At 38.2% G+C, this 21,748-nt stretch overlaps 1 protein-coding gene across 1 annotated transcript; it reads left to right on the top strand.

The window, feature by feature from the left end:
* Positions 1-8,116: 8,116 nt before the first annotated feature.
* Positions 8,117-19,645, top strand: GALR2 (galanin receptor 2). The gene is made up of 2 exons (XM_058170714.1): positions 8,117-8,854; positions 17,631-19,645. Exons 1-2 carry the CDS (start codon positions 8,493-8,495, stop codon positions 18,409-18,411), a joined length of 1,143 nt encoding a protein of 380 aa, XP_058026697.1. The 5' UTR covers positions 8,117-8,492; the 3' UTR covers positions 18,412-19,645.
* Positions 19,646-21,748: the final 2,103 nt, after the last annotated feature.

Below are 21,748 nucleotides of genomic sequence, written 5' to 3'. Positions count from 1 at the left end.
TTCACTCAAAAACTAATTGATATTTTTTAATCTGATACTTATTTTGAATATAATCAATCCACTTCCTCCATTCCAAAATATATTTTTCTTGTGTACAGTCTTTCAAGTAGGCAGAAATTTTTGCCATTTCTGCTAAATTTGATACTTTACTAATCCATTCTCCAATTGTAGGTAAGTCTTCTTTCTTCCAATATTGTGCAATCAATAATCTTGCAGCAGTTATTAAATTCAGAATCAGTTTTGTCTCTATAACAGTGCAATCTGAGATTATTCCTAATAAAAAGAACTGTGGAACAAACTTGATCTTCTTTTTCAAAATGTTCTGCATAATCCACCATATTTTAATCCAAAAGGCTTTAACTTTTTTGCAAGTCCACCATATATGATAATAGGTAGCATCCTCACAATCACATCTCCAACATTTTGCTTTCACATTTGGATACATACATGACAGTTTTTTAGGATCTAAATGCCATCTATAAAACATTTTATAAAAATTTTCTCTTAAATTTTGTGTTTGTGTGAATTTAACATTCCTCACCCAAATTTTTTCCCATGTTTCTAACATTATAGGTTGTTGAAAATTTTGTGCCCATTTTACCATACAATCTTTAACCAACTCCATTTCTGAATCAATTTCAACCAATACATTATATAATCTCTTTATATGCTGTTGACCTTGATCTTTTATTTGTTTTACCAGATTATCATCACTTTGCCTTATACCAATTTTCTGATCTATTTTCCATCTAGATTGCAATTGTCCATACTGGAACCATGTATAATTTCTTCCTTCATCCCTCAATTTCTCCCTAGATTTTAACTGTAATTCCCCTTTTTCCATAGTCAAAAGCTCTTTGTAAGTGATAACTTCCATTTTTTGTAATATATTTATATTCTCTATCATATGTCTGGGGATGGTCCATATTGGTATCTTTCCATCTAACTTATATTGATATTTTTTCCAAATCCTCAACAACGCACTTCTGACCATATTATTCTTAAATGTCTTATCAATTTTCTTGTCATATATTACATATGCATGCCATCCATATAACAAACCATAACCTTCTATATTCAAAATCCTTTCCTCTGTTAAATTAATCCAATCAGAAATTAAAGTTAAAACAACTGCATCATAGTACAATTTCAAGTTAGGCATTTTTAAACCCCCTCTTTCCCTAACGTCTTGCATTATTTTTAACTTTATCCTCGGTTTTTTACCCTTCCATACAAAATTATTAATCCTTTTTTGCCATTCTTGTAAATTTGCATCTTTCTTCAATATTGGAATCATTTGAAACAAAAATAAAAATCTAGGCAAAACATTCATTTTTATAGCTGCCACTCTTCCCAACAATGATAATTGTAACTTCTTCCATTTCTCCATTTCTTTAATTACTTTTCCCCACAATACCTCATAATTATTTTTATATAATTTTACATTCGATGCTGTAATGTATACTCCTAAGTATTTAACCTTTTTAACTACTTCATATCCAGTTATTCTTTCTAATTCTTCCTCTGATGTGTATTCATATTTTTAATTATCATTTTGTCTTCTGTTGATTCACTTTAAACCCAGATACCTTACTATACTGATCAATTGTCTCCATCAAATATACAGCTGAATGTATTGGTTGAGATAAAGAAACAACCAAATCATCTGCAAACGCTCTTAATTTATAATCTTGATTTTTAATTCTAATTCCTTTTATTCGATCTAAACCACTCAATAATATTTCCAAAGTTAGAATGAATAATAATGGTGACAAGGGACATCCTTGTCTAGTCCCTTTCTCAATCTTGAAAGATTCTGTTAATCCACCATTTACTATTATTTGAGCTGTTTGCTTTTGATATATAGCCTTAATTGCTTGAATAAAATAATCCCCAAATTGCATTTTTTCTATTACTTTAAACAAAAACTGCCAATCCAATCTATCAAAAGATTTTTCGCATCCAAAAGAGGAATGCTGCTGAAACCTGGCTGTTTCTTCCAAATATTCAAGTAAATTTACAATTTGTCTCATATTATATCTCATCTGTCTCCCCTTAATAAATCCTGATTGGTCATTATGAATTAATTGATTCATCAGTGGCATCAATCTATTCGCTAGTATCTTAGCAAATATCTTATAATCAGTATTTAAAAGCGATATTGGCCTATAATTCTCTGGTTTAACACCATCTCGATCTTCTTTAGGTATTAATGAAATAAAAGCTGTCCTCCATGAAGGAGGAGCTTCTCCTCCCCTTTGTATTCTGTTAAATAACTCCTTAAGTGGTACAATCATCTCATTTTGTAAATTTTTATAATAAGTAGTTGTCAAGCCATCTGTACCTGGTGCTTTATTCGCTTTAAGCTGCTTAATTGCAAACACTATTTCCTCTGAAGAAATTAATTGATTCAACTCTTTGCTTTGATGTACTGTAATTACTAAAATACCGTGGTGGTGTAAATATCTATGTATATCTTTATCATTAATCACATCTCTAGAATATAACTTAGTATAATATTCTAAAAAAGCTTTTTTAATCAAATTTTGCTGATATACTTCCTTACCTCTATATTCTATTTTATCAATTATACGTCGTTTCTGTTTCTTTCTTAATAAATATGCTAACCACCTTCCAGGTTTATTAGAATTATTAAACAAATTATGTTTTGCATATTGTAAATTAGTTGCCACCTGATCTGCCATTAACATATTAAATTGACCTCTTAATATATTTAATGACTCTTTATTTTACTATCTCCTGGATTACATACCAATAACTGCTCCTTCCTTTTAATTTCCTCTTCTAGTTCTTTTCGCCTTTTGTGCAGTCTATTTCTATATTTATTATTCATCTCTAATAAAATTCCCCTCATATAAGCTTTGCTGGTGTCCCAAACTATCTCTATAGGTGTCCCTTTATCCATGTTCAAAGAAAAAAATTCCTTCATTAGAGTTTTACATTCATTTACATTTTGTTCATATTTAAACAAGTTCTCATTCATCCTCCACGACCTCCTGGCCTCTTTTTCCCGATCTAACTCAATCCATACCGGCTATGATCAGACAAAGTTCTAGAACAAATTTTGTCTTCTTCACTCTGAAAAACAAATCATTAGTAATTAAAATGAAATCGATCCTAGAAAAAGATTGATGTCTGTCAGAAAAAAATGTAAAATCTCTCTCTTTTTCATTGCGTTCTCGCCATACATCTCTCAATTCTAAATCTTCCATCAAATCAAAGAATGCCTTTGGCAGTTTTACACGATTGGAAATATTTCTAAGACTTCTTTTATCTTTCTGGGTATCCATCACTCCATTCCAATCACCCATTAATATATAAGTTTTATAATCCCAAGATATTATTCTTTTATGTAAAAACTTATAAAATTTTTCTTGTTGTTGATTTGGTGCATAAACTCCTATTAAAAGTATTTTTCTCCCCTCCAGTAAAAGTTCAATAGCAATATATCTTCCTTGATTATCCGCCTCAATTAATGTTGCAGATAAATTACTCTTTATATAAACAACTAGTCCACTCTTCTTTTCTGTAGCAGATGCAACAAAATGTATTCCCAATTTTGAATTTATCAAATATTTCTGGTCTAATGTTCTAATATGTGTTTCTTGTAAACATACAATGTCATTTTTAAATTGCTTCAAATAATGAAATATCTTTCTTCTCTTTTGTGGTGAGTTTAATCCATTAACATTCCAAGATAAAAGTCTAATTGCCATTATCAGCAATCGGAAACTTTTGAAGCACCAGCCGCAAATCATATCTTTCTTTGGGCCTTGCTCCTCCCACTGTTTCCGTCTTGGTAATAGCAGATTGAGCCTGTTGAGCCTTTTCTTCTTGTTCCTTACGTTTGACAGCTGCTCTTGTCATCCTTGGCTCTTTTGAAATCTCTGATCCCATCTTAGACACATCCAACACTTGTAAAAGATCTTCTTCCATTACTATCACTTCTTTTTCTTTAATTTCGCCTTCCTTTCTCCTACCATCCGAAGATGGTGGACTTTCAGCTTTAAGCACATAAGCATAAAACTCTCGTGCTTTACTGACTGTATTAAGACGATAGATTGTGAACTTTTTAATGAGAAAGCCAATGTACGCTGATTACTGCACAGTGGATAACTTCAAAGCCTCAGTGTTTTGTTGCTGGGATAATGAGAGTGAAGAGATGCTTCTTATCTGATGGCTCCCTTCCTGGTCATGTTTCATGTTTTACAGTGTCTGAGATAGGCTACACTGAAGGGCAGATACATATTTTCCTGCTAGGTTTCAGGAATATTGAATAGAATTGGAATTGGTACTCAGTTTTCTCAACCTGCTGCCTTCTAGATGTTTGGATCTATAACTACCATTATCCCTAGCCAAGAGAGACATTGAGAACCACCGAGAACTACTGTGTGTAAATACACTTGAAGGACATCAGCTTGGGAAAGGCTTCACTAAACTTTTAGTAAAAAAGTATTCTTTAAAGAGAAATAAGAGCTAATAATGTACATCTGTATCACGGCCAAAGCAGATAGCTGAACCAGAACCATCCTCTCTGAGACATTGCATAGTCAGTCTTATTCCTCAAGCTTGGCGATTCAGTAAGGATTTATATTACCTGAGAACTGGTCACTTCTTTCTCCTCCCAGGGTGGACCCTTCGGCTGATCAAGGCATTTGGTGATCGGGGCACGTATAATTACTGGAAACATGCCCATTGCTATCAGAAATGGCGAACGACTTCTGTCAATCAAAACCATTTTAACTCAAAACTGTTTTGATTGACAGAAGTTCTGAACCATTTCTGGGAGCAAAGTTTCAAACTTTTAGGTTATCTGAATATCTTTGCATGTCTTTTGGGCCAGAGAGGAGATGCAGTCTCTTGTGGTAATGATTCCTCTTGTTAATCCTAAACCACCAGATGGGCTCCAGCTGCTTGGTCTGCCTATTGTCCCAGGCTCATCTGGGACTATTGGAAGAATATCTGGGTGGCTATGTGCTCTAAAGGAAGTCAATTAAGGAAGAAGCATGAATTGTTTCCTTTAGGAAGTTTCCTTTAGGAAGAAGCATGAGTTGAGGTACAGGAAGCAAGAGCGGTCCAACTGGATATTCTTTTTTTTTTTTACATTTATATCCTGCCCTTCTCTGAAGACTCAGGGCGGCTTACAGTGTGTAAGGCAATAGTCTCATTCTATTTGTATATTTACAAAGTCAACTTATTGCCCCCCCAACAATCTGGGTCCTCATTTTACCTACCTTATAAAGGATGGAAGGCTGAGTCAACCTTGGACCTGGTGGGACTAGAACCTGCAGTAATTGCAGGCAGCTGTGTTTTTAATAACAGGCTTCTTACAGCCTGAGCCACACCGCGGCCCCATACTGCATCTTTTGTTGTTCTGTGATCTACAGTTAATCTGTTGGTTGATGTGACTTGCAGCAATCAAGTGGCAGCAACTTGTACTATTATCCCCCCTCTTATCTATTGCAATAATGCAAACAATTTTTGAACTGTTTGAATTATTATGAGTTATAAATTAACCTCACCTCTTCTAAAAAAAGATGATGCATGTACCGTATATGTGTATATATGTGTCGTGTCCCACTCCTCCGCTGACGGCCGGGTCAGGGAAATCCGAATCAGGCTTGCCTCTGCAGCTCTGCCCAAAGTCCTAGCAAAGTCCTCAGAGCAGGCAGGAGACCAGAAAGTGACTTCAGCAAGATAAGTTCGACTTTGCCTGGCTCAGAGACTGCCAGAAAGCAGATCCTTTATATAGGCCATGGGGTGTGGCTCCATGACTCAGCACTCATTAAGGCCTGCCCCTCCCTTCCTTCTGTTGCCTCCGCCTATCCAGCCTTCTGATGCGAGGGTCACACCAATCAGCAGCTGTTGGGAATAAATCCTCCTCAGGCTCACATGCTGTGGAGGAGGGGGAGGGGTCTAGCTGCTTCGTTTGCCTGGGCATGGAGTCAGGGCTGGGGCCCGGAGATGCTCCTTCTTCTGCAGTTTGTGTGGGCATGGAGCCAGGATTTGGGCCGGGAGGCATACATTCCTCAGTGTTCGGGAGCAGGTAAGAAGGCCCCGGCTGCTCTGAGGGCGGGCAAGACACAACAATATGTATTTGGATTTTCTTGTGGTTTTAGCTTGAAATGCTGACAATGAAGACAAGTACTTCTGGAGAGAGAACAGTTCACAAAGCAAGAATACTGTAGCACTTTCAATTAAAAGGAATTGAAATCCTTTTCCTTACCTGTGAATTGTTCCTTAATACGTTTCCAGTAGTGGAATACTGTTTAACTGGAATATTGCCTTATTTGAGGCTGTCCTAATTGCTCCATGGAGCAGCTCTTCTTCACTCTGCTCCAGAGATACAAGTGGTTCCATCTCTACCATATTCCAGAGGACCATTAAAAAAACCTGATTTTTTCAGAGGATCTTTGGGAGGAAATGATTCCAGATGTTGTGATGCTTGGTGGAAGTATGGTTTGTATCAATGACACCTATGCGTACAAAATAAGTATAATTGTAAAAATACAAACCACAACTCCACCAACATCCTATTTATTTTATTTATTTATTTTATTTATTTATTTTATTTTATTAAATTTTTATACCGCCCTTCTCCCGAATTATCTTTTGACTCAGGGCCAAAAGATAAAAAACCCACTATATACACAATTAAAACAGAAATTTAAAACGGAGCATATTACAACAGTAGCCAACAATTAAAATTTGAAACCCTAAAATAGTAAAAAGCCAATTAAAATTTAATAAAACTTTTAGGCCAGTCCCGCTTGAATAAATAAGTGTGTTTTCAGCTCACGGCGAAAGGTCCGAAGATCAGGCACTTGGCGTAAACCAGGGGGAAGTTTGTTCCAAAGCGTAGAAGCTCCAACAGAGAAGGCCCTGCCCCGGGGGCCGCCAGCCGACATTGTTTGGCGGACGGCACCCTGAGAAGGCCCTCTCTGTGAGAGCGTACGGGTCGGTGGGAGGCATGAGGTAATTTGTTTTCGATATGAACCAGAAGCTCTTTGAAGTTGCAGCTTCATCTAAGCTTCCTAAATGATACACCAAAATAAATAAATAAAAACTTACTCATAGAATGGATTAAAAAAGTGCTTATGCGGAGGAAATGGCGCTATAAATTACTATGGAGCAACTTCAAGGATAATGATCAGACAGGGAATCTTGTTGTTCGTTAGAGGGACACTGAAGTGTCTTAAAATTTAAAGCATCCTTAAGCTGCTTTCACAGACTAACCTAGTAGTTTTCAGATAACCCTGGTCACAAAGCTGCAAGGAGAAAAGTATGTTCTTAACTGGCAAAACTGATGCAGATCTATTGCCTTCCGCCCTCATTGCTTCCTCCTCATTTCCCTGATCCTGAACAGCATTCCGATCAACCCTTTGCCTGAGCAGTAGCAAACTTCCACAATTGACTATGGTTTGCAAATCATAATGGCTGAGTTCACACATTCCTCTAAGCCAAAGCCAAACAAACCAATTTATGAGTTCTCTGAATCCCTCCTCATCAAACCTACTCCATTGCCCCTTCCTTAAACTCTGAACTCTAGACCAGTGTCTGAGCATATACATCCCTTGCTGCTGGTTGTTGATGTTAATTAGTTTCAGGCACATTTTTAGAGATAACATTTGTCAGAATTGGAGGAAAACAGTATGTAAAAGATTTATATTGGCTCTGTATGGCAGCTGTCAGTGAATGTGCTATCCCTTTCCCATTGGGCCTTTGAAATAGTTTGGACAAGAACTTGCACACAAGAGGTTCTTTTTCTGACGTACCTGATTGTGTGGCTCATTCAGCTGCATTTTAACTTCTCAGTGGAAACTTCCTGAAGCCTTCCAACTAAAGCAGATAGGCAACTACCATCAGAGACCAGAGAGAATGTGTGTATGTGTATATGAGGAGGGGACTGTATTTCCATAGACACCATTACTTTTATTTTGGCTATTTGTCTCCTTGGAAACAAGAGGATGTCTTGAATATATTAGTTGTCCCCATGAATATGATGAAGGAGGATTCAGCACACGCTGAATATAACAGGCTCGGCGGGGGAATATAAAACGGGCAGTGAGCACGACTGGCATGAAGTTTAGTCTCAGCTTGCACACCTACGAGAGCGGCTGCCAGTGAAGGGTTTTCCTGTGAGAGAGACGGCAGAAAACTAAAAAGCATTTCAGCACCGCACAAAGTGGAAATCCTCTTGCAAAAAGAAAGTAGAGCTTTCACAGTATGTGATGGCAGACAGAGGTCCGGCATCAGTGAATGGAAGTTCCTCTGACCTGCAGGATTATAAATGGAGAAGCAGATGCAGAAAAGATTGGCTTAGAAGAAAATTGTTATTATTTTTTTTCTCCAAGAAGTTTTGACTGAAAGCAATTTGCAGCTGTAAGTGATTTGGGCATCTCGGGCAAATCCAGAGAGGGAAAGCCTCTTGACTCCATTTCTTCTCTACCAGAGGACCCTTTGCTTCCAAGATGAACCGATCACTGACCCTGCTAAACTCTTCGGGGGTTAGTGAGAGCAACACTTGGCAGCTGATCTCTGTCATCATTCCCTTGGTGTACTCTTTGATTTTCCTGATAGGCACCGTGGGAAACTCTCTGGTCCTTGCAGTGCTGCTGAGGAATGGGCAAGTGAACAATACCACCAACCTCTTCATCCTCAATCTAGGTGTGGCTGACCTCTGCTTCATTGTCTTCTGTGTGCCCTTCCAGGCCACCATCTATAGCCTGGACGATTGGATCTTTGGCCCCTTCATGTGCAAAGCGGTGCATTTCTTCATCTATCTGACCATGTACGCCAGCAGTTTCACTCTCACAACTGTATCCTTAGATAGGTGAGTAAGCTGGAGGACTGGGGAGAAGGTCTGGATTGTGAAAGTCATTGCCAAACTTTGGAAAATAGCCGGTTTTAACTTTCAAACAATTATAACTTTCCAGTCTCCCTGAACACCTTTATCACTTTGTCTCATAACCTGCAGGGAGAACATGCATCTCTTGAAAAACTCAGTTCAATGAGTTTAAATTTAAATGCGTTTAAATGGAAAGCCATACTATATGGCAAGATTTTGCACTAGATGGCCATTGGAACATCATAACGTTGTGACTCTTCTGTATAAAAGCAATATTTTTGTTTGGAAGGTGTTATCTCTAATTTGCAAAGTTGCAAATTGGGCATTGGTAGAGTTATGATAACAAGTGGTTTAACTATTACATTTATATTAATTTTTCTGCTTTTATACAGAAGAGGTAACAACATTATGATATTCTAACAGTCATCTAGTGTAAATTCTTATAATATAGTATGACTGTCCAGGCAGTCTCTTGCTGATGGAGTAGATGAAATAAATTACATACATTAATTCAAAGCACCAAAATGCATATGGAATAAATGACTTGGTATTTGCAGAGTAGCTTTATCTCTACTGGCTCGATTGAGCAGGGAAACTGACGAAAAATATAGTGTTGTCTCTCTTATTCCTATGTTCGGCTACATCAAGCTTTCAGTAACTTTATAGATCAGCTCTCATCACTCTGCAATTTTTTTCCAACTTCATTTACTATTGCAGCATAATAACATAACACAAATATTGCTATAGTATGTAGTATGTGTATATACACATGTATGTGTATGACTACACACAATATGCTACTGTATATATAGAATATAACTGTACAGTCTATGTGTGTGTATATATATATATATATATATATATATATATATATATATATATATATATATATATATATATATATATATATATATACTGTATGAATATCGTAATAGTAATATAGTAGAAAGTTAATAATATCCTGGCTTGTTTCTACCTTATCTCGACTATAAACACATCTGTTGGCCTTAAGGAAAAATTGCTTTCTCTAAATCTCAACTACCCATAGTCAATCATAGAAAGTTAATGATACTGACTTATTTTTTCAGATGTAGTAAAAATATAGCATTAGAGTGCTGGGAAGGTTTTCAATATCTGGGAAAAGGGTAGGCTATGAAATGTAAAAGAACAACTGTGCTCAGAGACATTTCCTTTATTGGGGGATGGGGTAGGGAGAAATGGTCATAACTTCAACAGTTGGATTGTTTCTCTAAACCCTGATCCTGAAGGAGTATCAAATCTTCTTTGTCAAAGGACACATATGATTTAGATATGGGTTAGGGTTAGGGTTAGCCAACCTCCACAGGCAGTTTTTATTCTAGTAAGGAATTTGATATTCTGAAACTTCCTTCTGCTTTCAGATTTTCCTTCCTGTTTTGGGACCAATGGGTTTTGATTCTAACATTAAAGGGAAAAAAACATATATTTTTTTTACTCAATGAAGCTTCACAGTTTATGAGGACAAGTTTTTGAATTAGGTCTATCAGATCTGGATGCAAAGACTTTATTGCTATCTGTATTACTATCTAGCAGCTGTCGTGAAGGTTTTTTTGCAGATGAGATTTATCAGCATTAATTGTGCATCTGATGAAACCTCAGTGAATCGTAGCTGCCTGGTGATATATATTTATTTTTTCATGTGCAGATTATGCACAGATTGTTAAAAATATTCCCATTAAAAATTGAAAAAAAGTTCTTGTCTATATGAGTTGCTGATTTTTTGTCACTGTTGCATCCTATACATATAGAATGTAAAATTAATAGTATGATATAGGATCACGGTGTGCTCTTTTTAAATAATAATATGTATTCTATATCATTAAACCAGAACACAAATTGCTGAACAGAACTCAAATTAGTTCTCAACCCAAGACAAACCATATATTGCATTATTTTGCAAGGGCTTCTGATGCTGTGGTTGTTGTTTCCTAATACTTTTGTATACTGTTGTGGGTTTTCCATTCTCATGTGAATGCATTATTCCTGGATATGGATTATGTCAAGATGATTTCAAGAATGAAGAAAACTTTTTCGGAGAAATGATGTGCCTGCATCCTGTGTTTCAATGAAATTGGAAAACTGGTGTTTTTTTTTAAAGAAGGAAGAGTTAATTCAAACAGTTACTCCAAATCTAATACAGACTATTTTTAAAACACACATACAGTGTACAATTAGGATTATTCCAACAGCTTTTTACATTTACCAATTTTCCAATATGTCGACCAGTACGCTAATTCTAACACTGCCAACATTAGGCAGGGTAGACTAACGCTTGCCAAATAAGGAAGGCAGGGAAAAGAAATGTCAAGAAGCTATATATATCTAAGGAAGTTTGAGAGGTTTCTACCCCACATGGAATAGAAAGTGTAGTTTTATATAAATAATGGAAATCACAGCTGGTGGTAATATTTAGCCAACCTAGCTATTCTAAAAAACAAACAGACTAAGTCATGTTGCAACTTATAAGTACTTTGATAGTATAAGATCACTAAGAAATCCCAGAACTGTAGATTAGACTGGACAATTAAAAACGCTGGGAAAAAGCAGTGCAAGCTGTTTCTGCATTATTGCCAAGAAAGCAATATAGATGTATCCATGTAATAATCAGAAAACTTTAACAAATATGTGAAAGAAAAGGAAAGTGAGTCAAGACAATTATAACTGTTTTGTTTCAGAATAATTGGAGCACAAAATGACTGATGGTTAATACCACTTTATAATGCCTTAGTAAGGCCACACTTGGAATACTGTATCCAGTTTTGGTCACCACAATGTAAAAAAGATGTTGAGACTCTAAAAAGAGTGCACAGCAACAAAGATGATTAGGGGACTGGAGGCTAAGCATATAAAGAACAGTTGTTGGAATTGTGTATGTTTAGTTTAATGAAAAGAAGGACCGGGGTGACATGATAGGATTGTTCTGATATCTCAGGGGTTGCCACAAAGAAGAGGGAGCCAAGCTATTCTCCAAAGCACCTGAGGGTAGGACAAGAAGCAATGGATTGAAACTAATCAAGGAGAGAAGCAACCTAGAATTAAGAAGGAATTTCCTGACAGAACAATTAACCAGTGGAACAACTTGCCTCCAGAAGTTGTGAATGCTCCAACACTGGAAGTTTTTAAGAAGAAATTGGACAACCATTTGTCTGAAATGGTATAGGGTTTCCTGCCTGGGCAGGGGGTTGGACTAGAAGACCTCCAAGTAGTGGTGGGTTTCTACCGGTTTGCCCCAGTTCGGGCGAACCGGTAGTGGCGGCAGCAGGAGGCTCCACCCACCCACCCAGATGCATCACAGAAGCATCACACGCGCAAATGACGGCGCCCACACCTGCAAGCGAACCAATAGCAACCGAAATTGAAACCCACTACTGCCTTCAAAGTCTCTTCCAACTCTGCTGTTCTGTTCTATTCTATTCTATTCTATTCTATTCTATTCTATTCTATTCATGTCAACTCACAAAGCTTTCCTGACATGTTGTTGTGTCTGCGCCTCCCGAGCCGGGGCCCCTGCCAGAAAGTGACTCAGAAAGTGAGGGGGAAAGGCCATCAGGACTTACCTCTGGAGCACCGGCTTCCATGGCTCAACTCCAGCAGCCAGAGGCAGACCAGGTGGAGGAGATAACGAGGCCTCTGTCCCCTGACTGTTTCCCCCCCAGGCCACGCCTCCAGACTCGGCTGATGGCAATCAGGCCTGGCTTGACCCTAGGTTTCGTAGGCAGGAGAGGCGGGAACAACAGAAGCAGGGGTGGGGCAGGCCTAGGAAGTGCTGAGTCATGTAGCCACACCCCACAGGATATAAAAGCAGCAAAAGCTGCTATACCACTTCGTGGCAAGCAAATCAACTGTTTAGAGGGAGAATTAGAGCTGAAGTCCTGTTTGTTCCTGGTTTCCTGGCTGACTCATCGGCATCAAGAGAGATAACAGAGACACTTGACAGACGCTCGCTAGTTTGCTGCCAGAGCCGATAGTTGCCAGCTAATTAAGTCATTGCTCGTGTCTCCCAGACTGCGGACGGGGACAGATCACCTATCCCCGAGTTGCCATAGGCAAGGAGATGGGAATTGCACCTCGCAGCTGCACCAAGGAATTCACACCTCAGTCAAAACAAGACACAGCCTAGCCAGCCAAAGTCCAGGCCATCTCCATAGAGATCCGCAACGGCTGGAGGGAGTAACTTCTATGACCCGTGAAATTGTTTCATTGGGGAATGTGACTGGTGACACACTCTGGGGGGAGGGGGAAACAGGGTCAGAGGCAAGGCATGAATTGCGTGAAGCCAGAGCTGGCTTCACCTAGGTTGTGACGACATGACGCTCCTAATAAACAACTTGATTTTTCTTGCTAAATGGCTTAAGAATTTTATTAGGGCATTGGTCGGAACCCTGACATCCCATCCTATCCTATCCAATCCTATCCTATCCTATCCTATCCTATCCTATCCTATCCTATCCTATCCTATCCTAAATCATGGTGGCCATGATATTTCTCATGGACTATACAGCTGATTGTGTCCAAAAATAGCCTTTGGAATGCAAAGACTGAAAAATGAAGCCTTTTCTAGACATGATTACTATGATAAAAAACAATAATCAGGGAAAGAAGCTAGGGAATTTGGATATTTACATTTTTGCTTTGTCGCTATTTTTGACTTACGAAACGTATACTTATTTCCATAGTCCCCCTAGAGGTCCTTGCTTGACCTCCTTGCTTGACCTCTACATTCTGAGTCAGAAAAAGCAGCTCTCAAAGAACCCAAGTTTGTGTAAGAGAATGGGAAAGGAAAAAAGAAGTCTATGGGTCAAAAACATCTTGTACAAGCCCAGTCTTTTCACTCAGAAGGGGAGAAGGCTGACCTTTGGGAGTGCAGATTTCTCTGAGAAGATAGAACAATAAGATGAAGAGAAGAGAAAAGAAGATTTTCCTCCCTGAAAACATGGACTAGCCATCAGAGTAGATGGGGTTAAGGGTTTAGGAAATAAAATGAAATGTGGATTAATTTTAGAGTTGATTTGAAGCTTAGAGATATATTAATTAGAAGATCAGTTAGCATACAAAATCAAAATATAATTTTAGCTTGAATTCTTAATGATTTGAAACTGGGCTCAGGCCGAGTAGAACAAAGAAATCCTATCATTTTAAAAAAATTCACTGAGTTTCCAGTTATCTGAGATAAAGATAATTAAATAATAAAAATGAAATAAAAAACAACGACAGCATGGTGTAGTGATTAAGGTGCCACAATAGAAAAGGGATCCCAAAGATCTAGTCTTCTCTCATCAGCGGTCCTCTAATCAGTTGATTTGTTGTGGGCTCTGAAATCTTTAAAAAAGAACAATTTTTTCCATTCAAGCTCTGGCTTAGTCAATTTACTGTGACCTTTGTGAGTTAGCAAATAGGTACCTCCAGCTGTTGCGGTGATTTACCACTTAGGAAAGCTATAAAGCTATCTCTAAATTCCATAGGAACAACTTTTCAACAATTTTAACTCAATGAATATTGCATACAATTAAATCTTTACACTTCGGCAGCTATCTAGGCTTTCTCATTTCTGGCGTCCTTCAGATCTTTTTTTTTTTTTTTCTAGAGCACAATGGCTCACTACCATGGTACTAGGCCAGTGATGGCAAAACTTTTCGGCACCTAGTGCCCAAAGTGGAACGCGCGCGTATGCGTGTGCACGCCAACCAGCTGGTCTTCGTGCACGCCTGAGTGCCAGAAACCCAAAGACCAGCATCGGAAACCAGAAGAGCAGCTGACGATGGCATACGTGTCCACAGAGAGGGCTCTGCATGCCACCTCTGGCACATGCGCCATAGGTTCTCCATCACAGTACTAGGCCAATGCTAATAGTACTATGATAAAGAATTGAGGCCTTTGAACTCTGGTGCTGGAGAAGACTCCTGCGAGTCCCTTGGACTGCAAGGCGAACAAACAAGTCAGTCTTAGAGGAGATCAACCCTGACTGCTCTTTGGAAGATGAAACTTTGGCCACCTAATGAGAAGGAAGGACTCACTGGAGAAGAGCCTAATGCTGGGAAAGATTGAGGGCAAAAGAGGATGACAGAGAACATGGTGGCTGGATGGAGTCACTGAAGCAGTAGGCGTGAGCTTAAATGGACTCCAGAGGATGGTAGAGGACAGGAAGGCCTAGAGGAATGTTGTCCATGGGGTCGCAATGGGTCGGACACAACTTCAACAACAAGAACAACAAAATAGTACTATGATATATGAATTTGGATATAAATATTTTTTGTCAGGTTGCATTATGCACACACACACACACAGATAGTCCTCAACTTACAGTGGTTCATTTAGTGACCTTTCAAAATTACAACAGCACTGAAAAAAGTGACTTATGACCATTTTTCATACGACCATTGCAGCATCCCCATGGTCACATGATCAAAATTCAGATGCTTGGCAACTGACTCATATTTGTGACTGTTGCAGTGTCCAGGGATCATGTGATCTCCTTTTGGGACCTTCTGACAAGCAAAGCCTTGTCGAAGCAGAAACAAAGCAGATTCACTTAACAATTGTGGCGAGAAAGGTCATAAAATGGGGCAAAATTCACTTAACATCTGTCTCACTTAGCAACAGGAATTTTGGAGTCCATTGGAGTCCTTCAGTTACAACATACAGAGCTTGCATATTGTAAGGCAATTTTCAGACTCTGTCAAAGCAAAGGTTTTCAAAATGCAGCTGTTGGACGTTTCAGCCTGATATTTCCAGAAAGGTGTCAGTCTGTCGTCAGGGATTCTGTGATACAGAAGTTCAAACAAATCTCAGCGATACCATTTCAATGTATATGCTAACAAATGGTTATCTAATTCAGGGGTCTCCAACCTTGGTAACTTTAAGCCTGGCGGACTTCAACTCCCAGAATGCCCCAATCTTTGCTGGCTGAGGCTTTTGGGGAGTTGAAGTCCGCCCAGCTTAAAATTGCCAAGGTTGGAGACCTCTGATCTAATTTATCTAATATAAGAGCTGAGGTGACGCAGTGGTTAGAGTGCAGTACTGCAGGCTACTTCAGCTAATTGCTAGCTGCACTTCAGCAGATTGAATCTCACTGGCTCAAGGTTGACTCAGCCTTCCATCCTTCCTAGGTGGGTAAAACGAGGACCCAAGTTGTTAGGGGCAATATGCTGACTCTGTAAGCCACTTAGAGAGGGCTGTAAAACACTATGAAGCAGTATATAAGTCTAAGTGATATTGCTATTGCTATCTAGTTTCTAAGATTCTGTAATCTTTTTTCCTAACAATGAACTGGATTAATGAGATTCTGTGATACTTGGTTCCTTGGTTGTGGGCTATTGATGGGAGGTTAACACATAAGCCATTTTACTTTTTAATGCCAATAATCCTTTCAACCAAGCAAGCTACCTACCAAATACTGTATATTGAAAACTATACTGGAAAATCTACAGTATGTCTATGTTGGGAGGAGAATGGCTAGTGCTTTTCAGCTTAATTCTCAATGCCTGGACCAAACCTTTGGCAAATATTGCATCACCAAATATTGGCAGCTTAGCTAGAGAGGGCTTCCTCTGATCCCAATTTGAAGAAGTGGTTAAAATCCTTTCCACTGTTTGAGATGATCCCCCAGAAATCTTTTTATCCTTGTGACTTGCCTCATACACAATACAGCAAACCTGAACAGTCCTGAAGTGGCAGTCTGAAACCAGCAAGGTGTCTCCAGACATGGCAAGGAAAAATACCCCAGAGGCTTCCACACCCTTCCTTGTCATCTCCTCCTCCTTTCTTTTCGCCCTAGTACTCTCTGCCCTTCAATATATGTGGCTACCACCACCTCTCCTAACACGAACATTTTTCTTTCTTTCTTTCTTTTAAATCTTTATTAACATTTAAAATCCTAAAATAAAAAGTTAAAATACATCTATAATAAAAATACATCTGTAATAATTATACAATTCAACATCATTCTGACAGTACATAATTCTTAACTTTGTACATCTATTCCCAAATATTCCTACTTAATCAACATATTTAAACACATTTTGTATCTTGTTTTATTCTGTACATTTCTTATTTTTAATTTCTATCCATTGATACCAATTTTCCCAAGTTAAATAGTATTCCGAGTCTTCCTTATTATTTAATTCTAAAGTAAGTTTGTCCATTTCTACACATTCAAAAATTTTCCGCACAGTCTGTTGGTATACTGGACATTTTCCAGGCTTGTGCGAGTACGATTCTTGCTGCTGTGGTTATGTGAATAATCAAATATTTAATCCTTTTAGGATAATTTCCTTTAATAATCCCCAGAAGAAACAGTTCAGGTTTCAATTCTATATTACAGTGTGTGATTTCTTTTAACCACTTTTGTATTTTAATCCAAAAAATTTTGATTTCTGGGCAAAGCCACCATACATGGAAGTAGGTACCTTGTACTTGTTTACATTTCCAGTAATTAGGTTTAGGTTAGGATATATTTTTGCGAGTCTTGTTGGGGCTAAATGCCACCAATAGAACAAAATTACATTGGTTTTCTTTATATGCGGCAGATTTTGTTAATGTATAGTTTTTTTCTAACAAAACATCTTTCATTTCTTGGGAGGAAAGCTCTGCAGCCATGGCTCTTTGCCCATAGAATATTATTGTACTCATCTCAGTAGTTGCAGCCTATTAACTCTGAATTTTCTTCACCTGTTGGCATGTCTCAATACAGTAGCTTTTTCTTGCTTTCCTTTTGTCTCACTAGGTATTTGGCTATAAGGTATCCTCTGCATTCCAGAGAACTAAGAACACCCAGAAATGCTGTCACAGCGATTTGCTTCATCTGGGGTCTTTCATTCATCTTCTCTGGACCGTATGTCAGCTACTTCCAGGAGTATCAGATTACCAACATTACTGTCTGTCATCCCATCTGGGAAATGTCACAGCGCAAGATTATGGATCTCTGCACATTTGTCTTCAGCTATGTCATTCCAGTGTTGATTCTCAGCTTCACCTATCTAAGGACGATCCGCTATCTCTGGACATCTGTGGATCCCATGAAAGTCATGTCTGATTCTAAGAAAGGTAAACGCAAAGTCACTCGGATGATCATTATTGTTACTGTTCTCTTCTGCCTTTGTTGGCTGCCCCATCACTTGGTCATCCTTTGTTTTTGGTTTGGCTATTTCCCCCTCAACAATGTTACTTTTGTGCTCAGGGTCCTGTCTCACCTAATCTCATATGCCAATTCCTGTGTCAATCCTATTGTCTATGCCCTGGTATCCAAGCATTTCCGGAAGGGATTCAAGAAAATCTTCAGTTGCCTTCTGCATAAAAGAGTAACCAACAAAGTTCATGTAGCACAGGTGACCCACACAGTTAGTACTTTGGAGGCAGACTTGACGGAGGTAATAGATGTCAATGAGCCTGTACATAGAGGAGCTTCTACCTGCTGTCACATCCCAGTTCAGACATGGGATGAGGCAGAACAGCTGAGCCATCAAGAGATAGCTGCCAAACCTTTCATCACTTTCAATGTTACTTAAGATAATTCTTGCAGTAGTGGGTTCCAGTCAAAGAATAATTGCTATAATTGGTTAAATTTAAGGAACATGGGATTTAAAAACCCTAGAATAGACAGCTGGCTCAACCAAGGCTCCATATAGTTATTAGTTAATGCCATAATCTATTGTAAAAGGATTATAACAGCAACTGTCATAAACACTGAGGACAAAGTGACCACAAGAGTGATGGGTAGGGGGATACTTGAGGGGAATGGTTAATACATTTTTGGCAGAGTGTTTAATTTAAGAAACTAGTCAGCCACCAACTATGGAATATGGACAAATAGTGTTACAAGTATACTTTGTGTTACTGATAGTAGCGTTCTATATCTATGAATGGGATTTGATTAAATGGCTCTCAGGTCTTTTTCAATCTTCAATGGTGTGAGTTTCAGAGAAGGTAGATAATTATGCCAGGGAATGAAGCTGGTTGGTTGGGTCAGGGACTTTGAAACAGTGGGGTGAGCTACCATGGACTAAAGTATTGTTTATACTCAGGCCTTAAACTCAGGCTCAGAATACAATATTCTTAGGAATCTGCAACATGGACTCACTAAAATTTATGTATGCATAAATGAACTGTTACTCATGTTAGATTTCACAAGAACATTCATGATGTATGGTGATATACTTCCCACCCATTGTAAAATAAGAACAACAACAGCCACTCAATGTACAGCATGTGCTTTGCTGTTGGTTGAATTGGCTCCCCTGGGGCACTAGATTATTTTCTCCACAGGGCCTATTTCTCTTATAATGGCTACAAGAAATCAATTTTGTGCTGATGGCAAGGACTGAAAGAAGAACATTGGAGAGAACATGCTTTTTAAAATCTCTATATAATAAAACGATACTCATTTGTGATACTTATTTCCTGAAATTCAAATTACAAAGACAATTCACAAAGGCATTTTGACCATCTGGAGATTGCAAAAACAAAACAAAGCTGGAATTCTACGTAACTGCATTATGTATATGCCAAAGGCATTTGTTTTAACATGCCCCATTTTTGTAGCAGAAGTTTGGATAAGAATGGGTTCTTCTACAGCATAATGTCTGGATGACTTTTTTTAAAATAAAGAGATCATTATATGGCAAATATATCTTACTTTCATTGCAATGTCATTTACACCAATTTAACACAAGGTAATTTTCAGTATACTTTGGGTGATGTTCAACGAACTGAAATTCACATATCCTCTTGTCACTTTGGGCATCCTGGAACCAATCATAATAATCTGTTATGGCGTTGTGTTTGTTGCACAGTAGCAGGTGCTGTTTGTTGAATTTTTGTCAATTAAACACAAGGTTGACATCAACGTTTCTGTGTCAGATTTTCTTCCTCCATACCTCTTAGGCCAGATGTTGCAACTTGGCAGGCCAGATGATCACATGGTCTGTACTAACCTCACACCCTCTCGGATGGAATTGAATTATCAACCATATTCAGAACTTAAAGTACTTCTGATTTGAAAACAGTGTAATTTCACAATTGGCTGGGAATGCTGGGCGCTGTCATCCAACACATCTAGAGGGTAACAATTTATGAAAGGCTCTCCCCTCTCACCTCATGGCAAACAAATTTAATACATAAAACAAAACTAGCATCTGCCATAGACACAGGGGTTGGCCTACTGGCTACATCTGTGTGGCACCTTGCAGGGTTGGTTTTCTACCCTTTGCTTTTTAAAATCTATACAAAGATATAATCCACTGGTTGAGGGTGAAATATGACCAATGTCTTATTATATCCAGCTTCACGCTGCTACCTTGGTGTTCTTTCTTCTTTGGTCATGTTTCTTCTTCAAAGTTCTGGAAAACTTTTCTCTCTATATGTGTAACCTTACATATTACTGGAAATTACTGGTTGTTTGTAATACCTCTTATTGATAACCTTAATATTTAGCCTAACCATTCTCCTAGAATGATTCATTTTGCATAAATAGTTCCATTACAGGTCTCCATGTTTATCTGCCTGGTCCAAATGTTCTATAGTAGAAGTCAATATTTAAAAGCCATTTCAGCCTACTTGATTTATGACCATTCCCTTTGGGTTTTTTGTAAACTCTCCTGGTTGATGCAATTAGTGCCAAAAGCTGGCTTATACTGTAGTCAGGTTTCCAGATAAAAGGAGGAGCATACTTGTTCTCTATTACTAAGTAATGTTTACAAAGAAGGCAAAAACTGAAGATAAGCCCACCCTATACCTACAAAAATGGATCTGTTATTATGTTATACCCAGTCTTATTGTAATACATAGGGTAATACGCTCACATGTAAATAGAATGGGTAATATGTCGACCTGGTCCAGCTTTGCAGTCCTGATAACCAATTAGTCCCAATTTTATCATCGTAATGTCTATCTAGCCATTAGGCCTGCTCAGAGCTATTTCAAAAGAAACAATTTTATTTCGAGCATCCTGACATAATATTCAGCTCACTCAAAATGACATTTTCTCTCTTCCTGCTGCTTCATTAAAAAAAAAAAATTGTTTATGACCATATTGCTTAATTTGTTTTTTTCACTCACACCAATGTTTAAGAGCAGCTGTTCTTGATAAAAGCAGGGAATGGTACCCCATATGGAAAAAAGCCAATTACCGTATTTAAAAAGATCCAAGAATGAAAGCATTTTGATAAGCTTGAAAGGGACAATGCCTACATAAAACTGGACATGAAATGATCTTCTGCATATATTTTATACCTAGAGTCTAAAGACTCTTATAAAAGCATCTTATATTTTGTTTGCTACATCTGGGATGATATAGCAGCAAAGACATGGCAGCTAAAAGGCAAGCAATATCCCTCAAAAAGCTAGGACAATTGTATGGTGTGGCAATATGAAATCATGCAGCAAAGTAATGAGCAAACAGTGGTCTTTCAGCAATTGCTGAAACATTAGACCAGCGATCCTCAACCACATGGGCAGTGATAGAAAAAGGCTGGGAGTTCAGTTTATTTAACTATTTTTGAAGGGACACGGATTTCTTGTCTTGGATATAGAACCTTAAATAGAGGTTGTATGATCAGTCCAGACCAGCAAGCCAAGTAAGTAGCATGATAGTGGGCAAATCAGTCAATGAACTGATTGAACAGAAATAAAAGTAGCAGGAATGGAAACACGGGGAACCTAAAATAAAGGTTCATATGAAACAGCTCAGCTCCACACATCCTCTGCCACTCACTCTGCACTTTTGGGCACAAATAACACTCAATTTACAATATTCCATTTTTATAAAAACTGATCCAGAATGGTGACATCCCAAATTCCAGTCAGTCTAAAATAAATCTGTGTTGTTTTTTTTAAAAAAATGCCCTT

Source organism: Ahaetulla prasina, chromosome 2 (genome assembly GCF_028640845.1).
Source record: "Ahaetulla prasina isolate Xishuangbanna chromosome 2, ASM2864084v1, whole genome shotgun sequence".
In the NCBI taxonomy this organism is placed as follows: domain Eukaryota; kingdom Metazoa; phylum Chordata; class Lepidosauria; order Squamata; family Colubridae; genus Ahaetulla; species Ahaetulla prasina.
The sequence above is the reverse complement of the archived record's forward strand: the minus strand, read 5'-3'. Positions and strand labels throughout refer to the sequence as shown.

Coding starts and splice junctions, on each gene's coding strand:
- GALR2 (XM_058170714.1), top strand. CDS start 8,493: ATGAACCGATCACTGACCCTGCTAAACTCTTCGGGGGTTAGTGAGAGC. Junction 8,855..17,630: donor ACAACTGTATCCTTAGATAG/GTGAGTAAGCTG, acceptor TTGTCTCACTAG/GTATTTGGCTATAAGGTATC.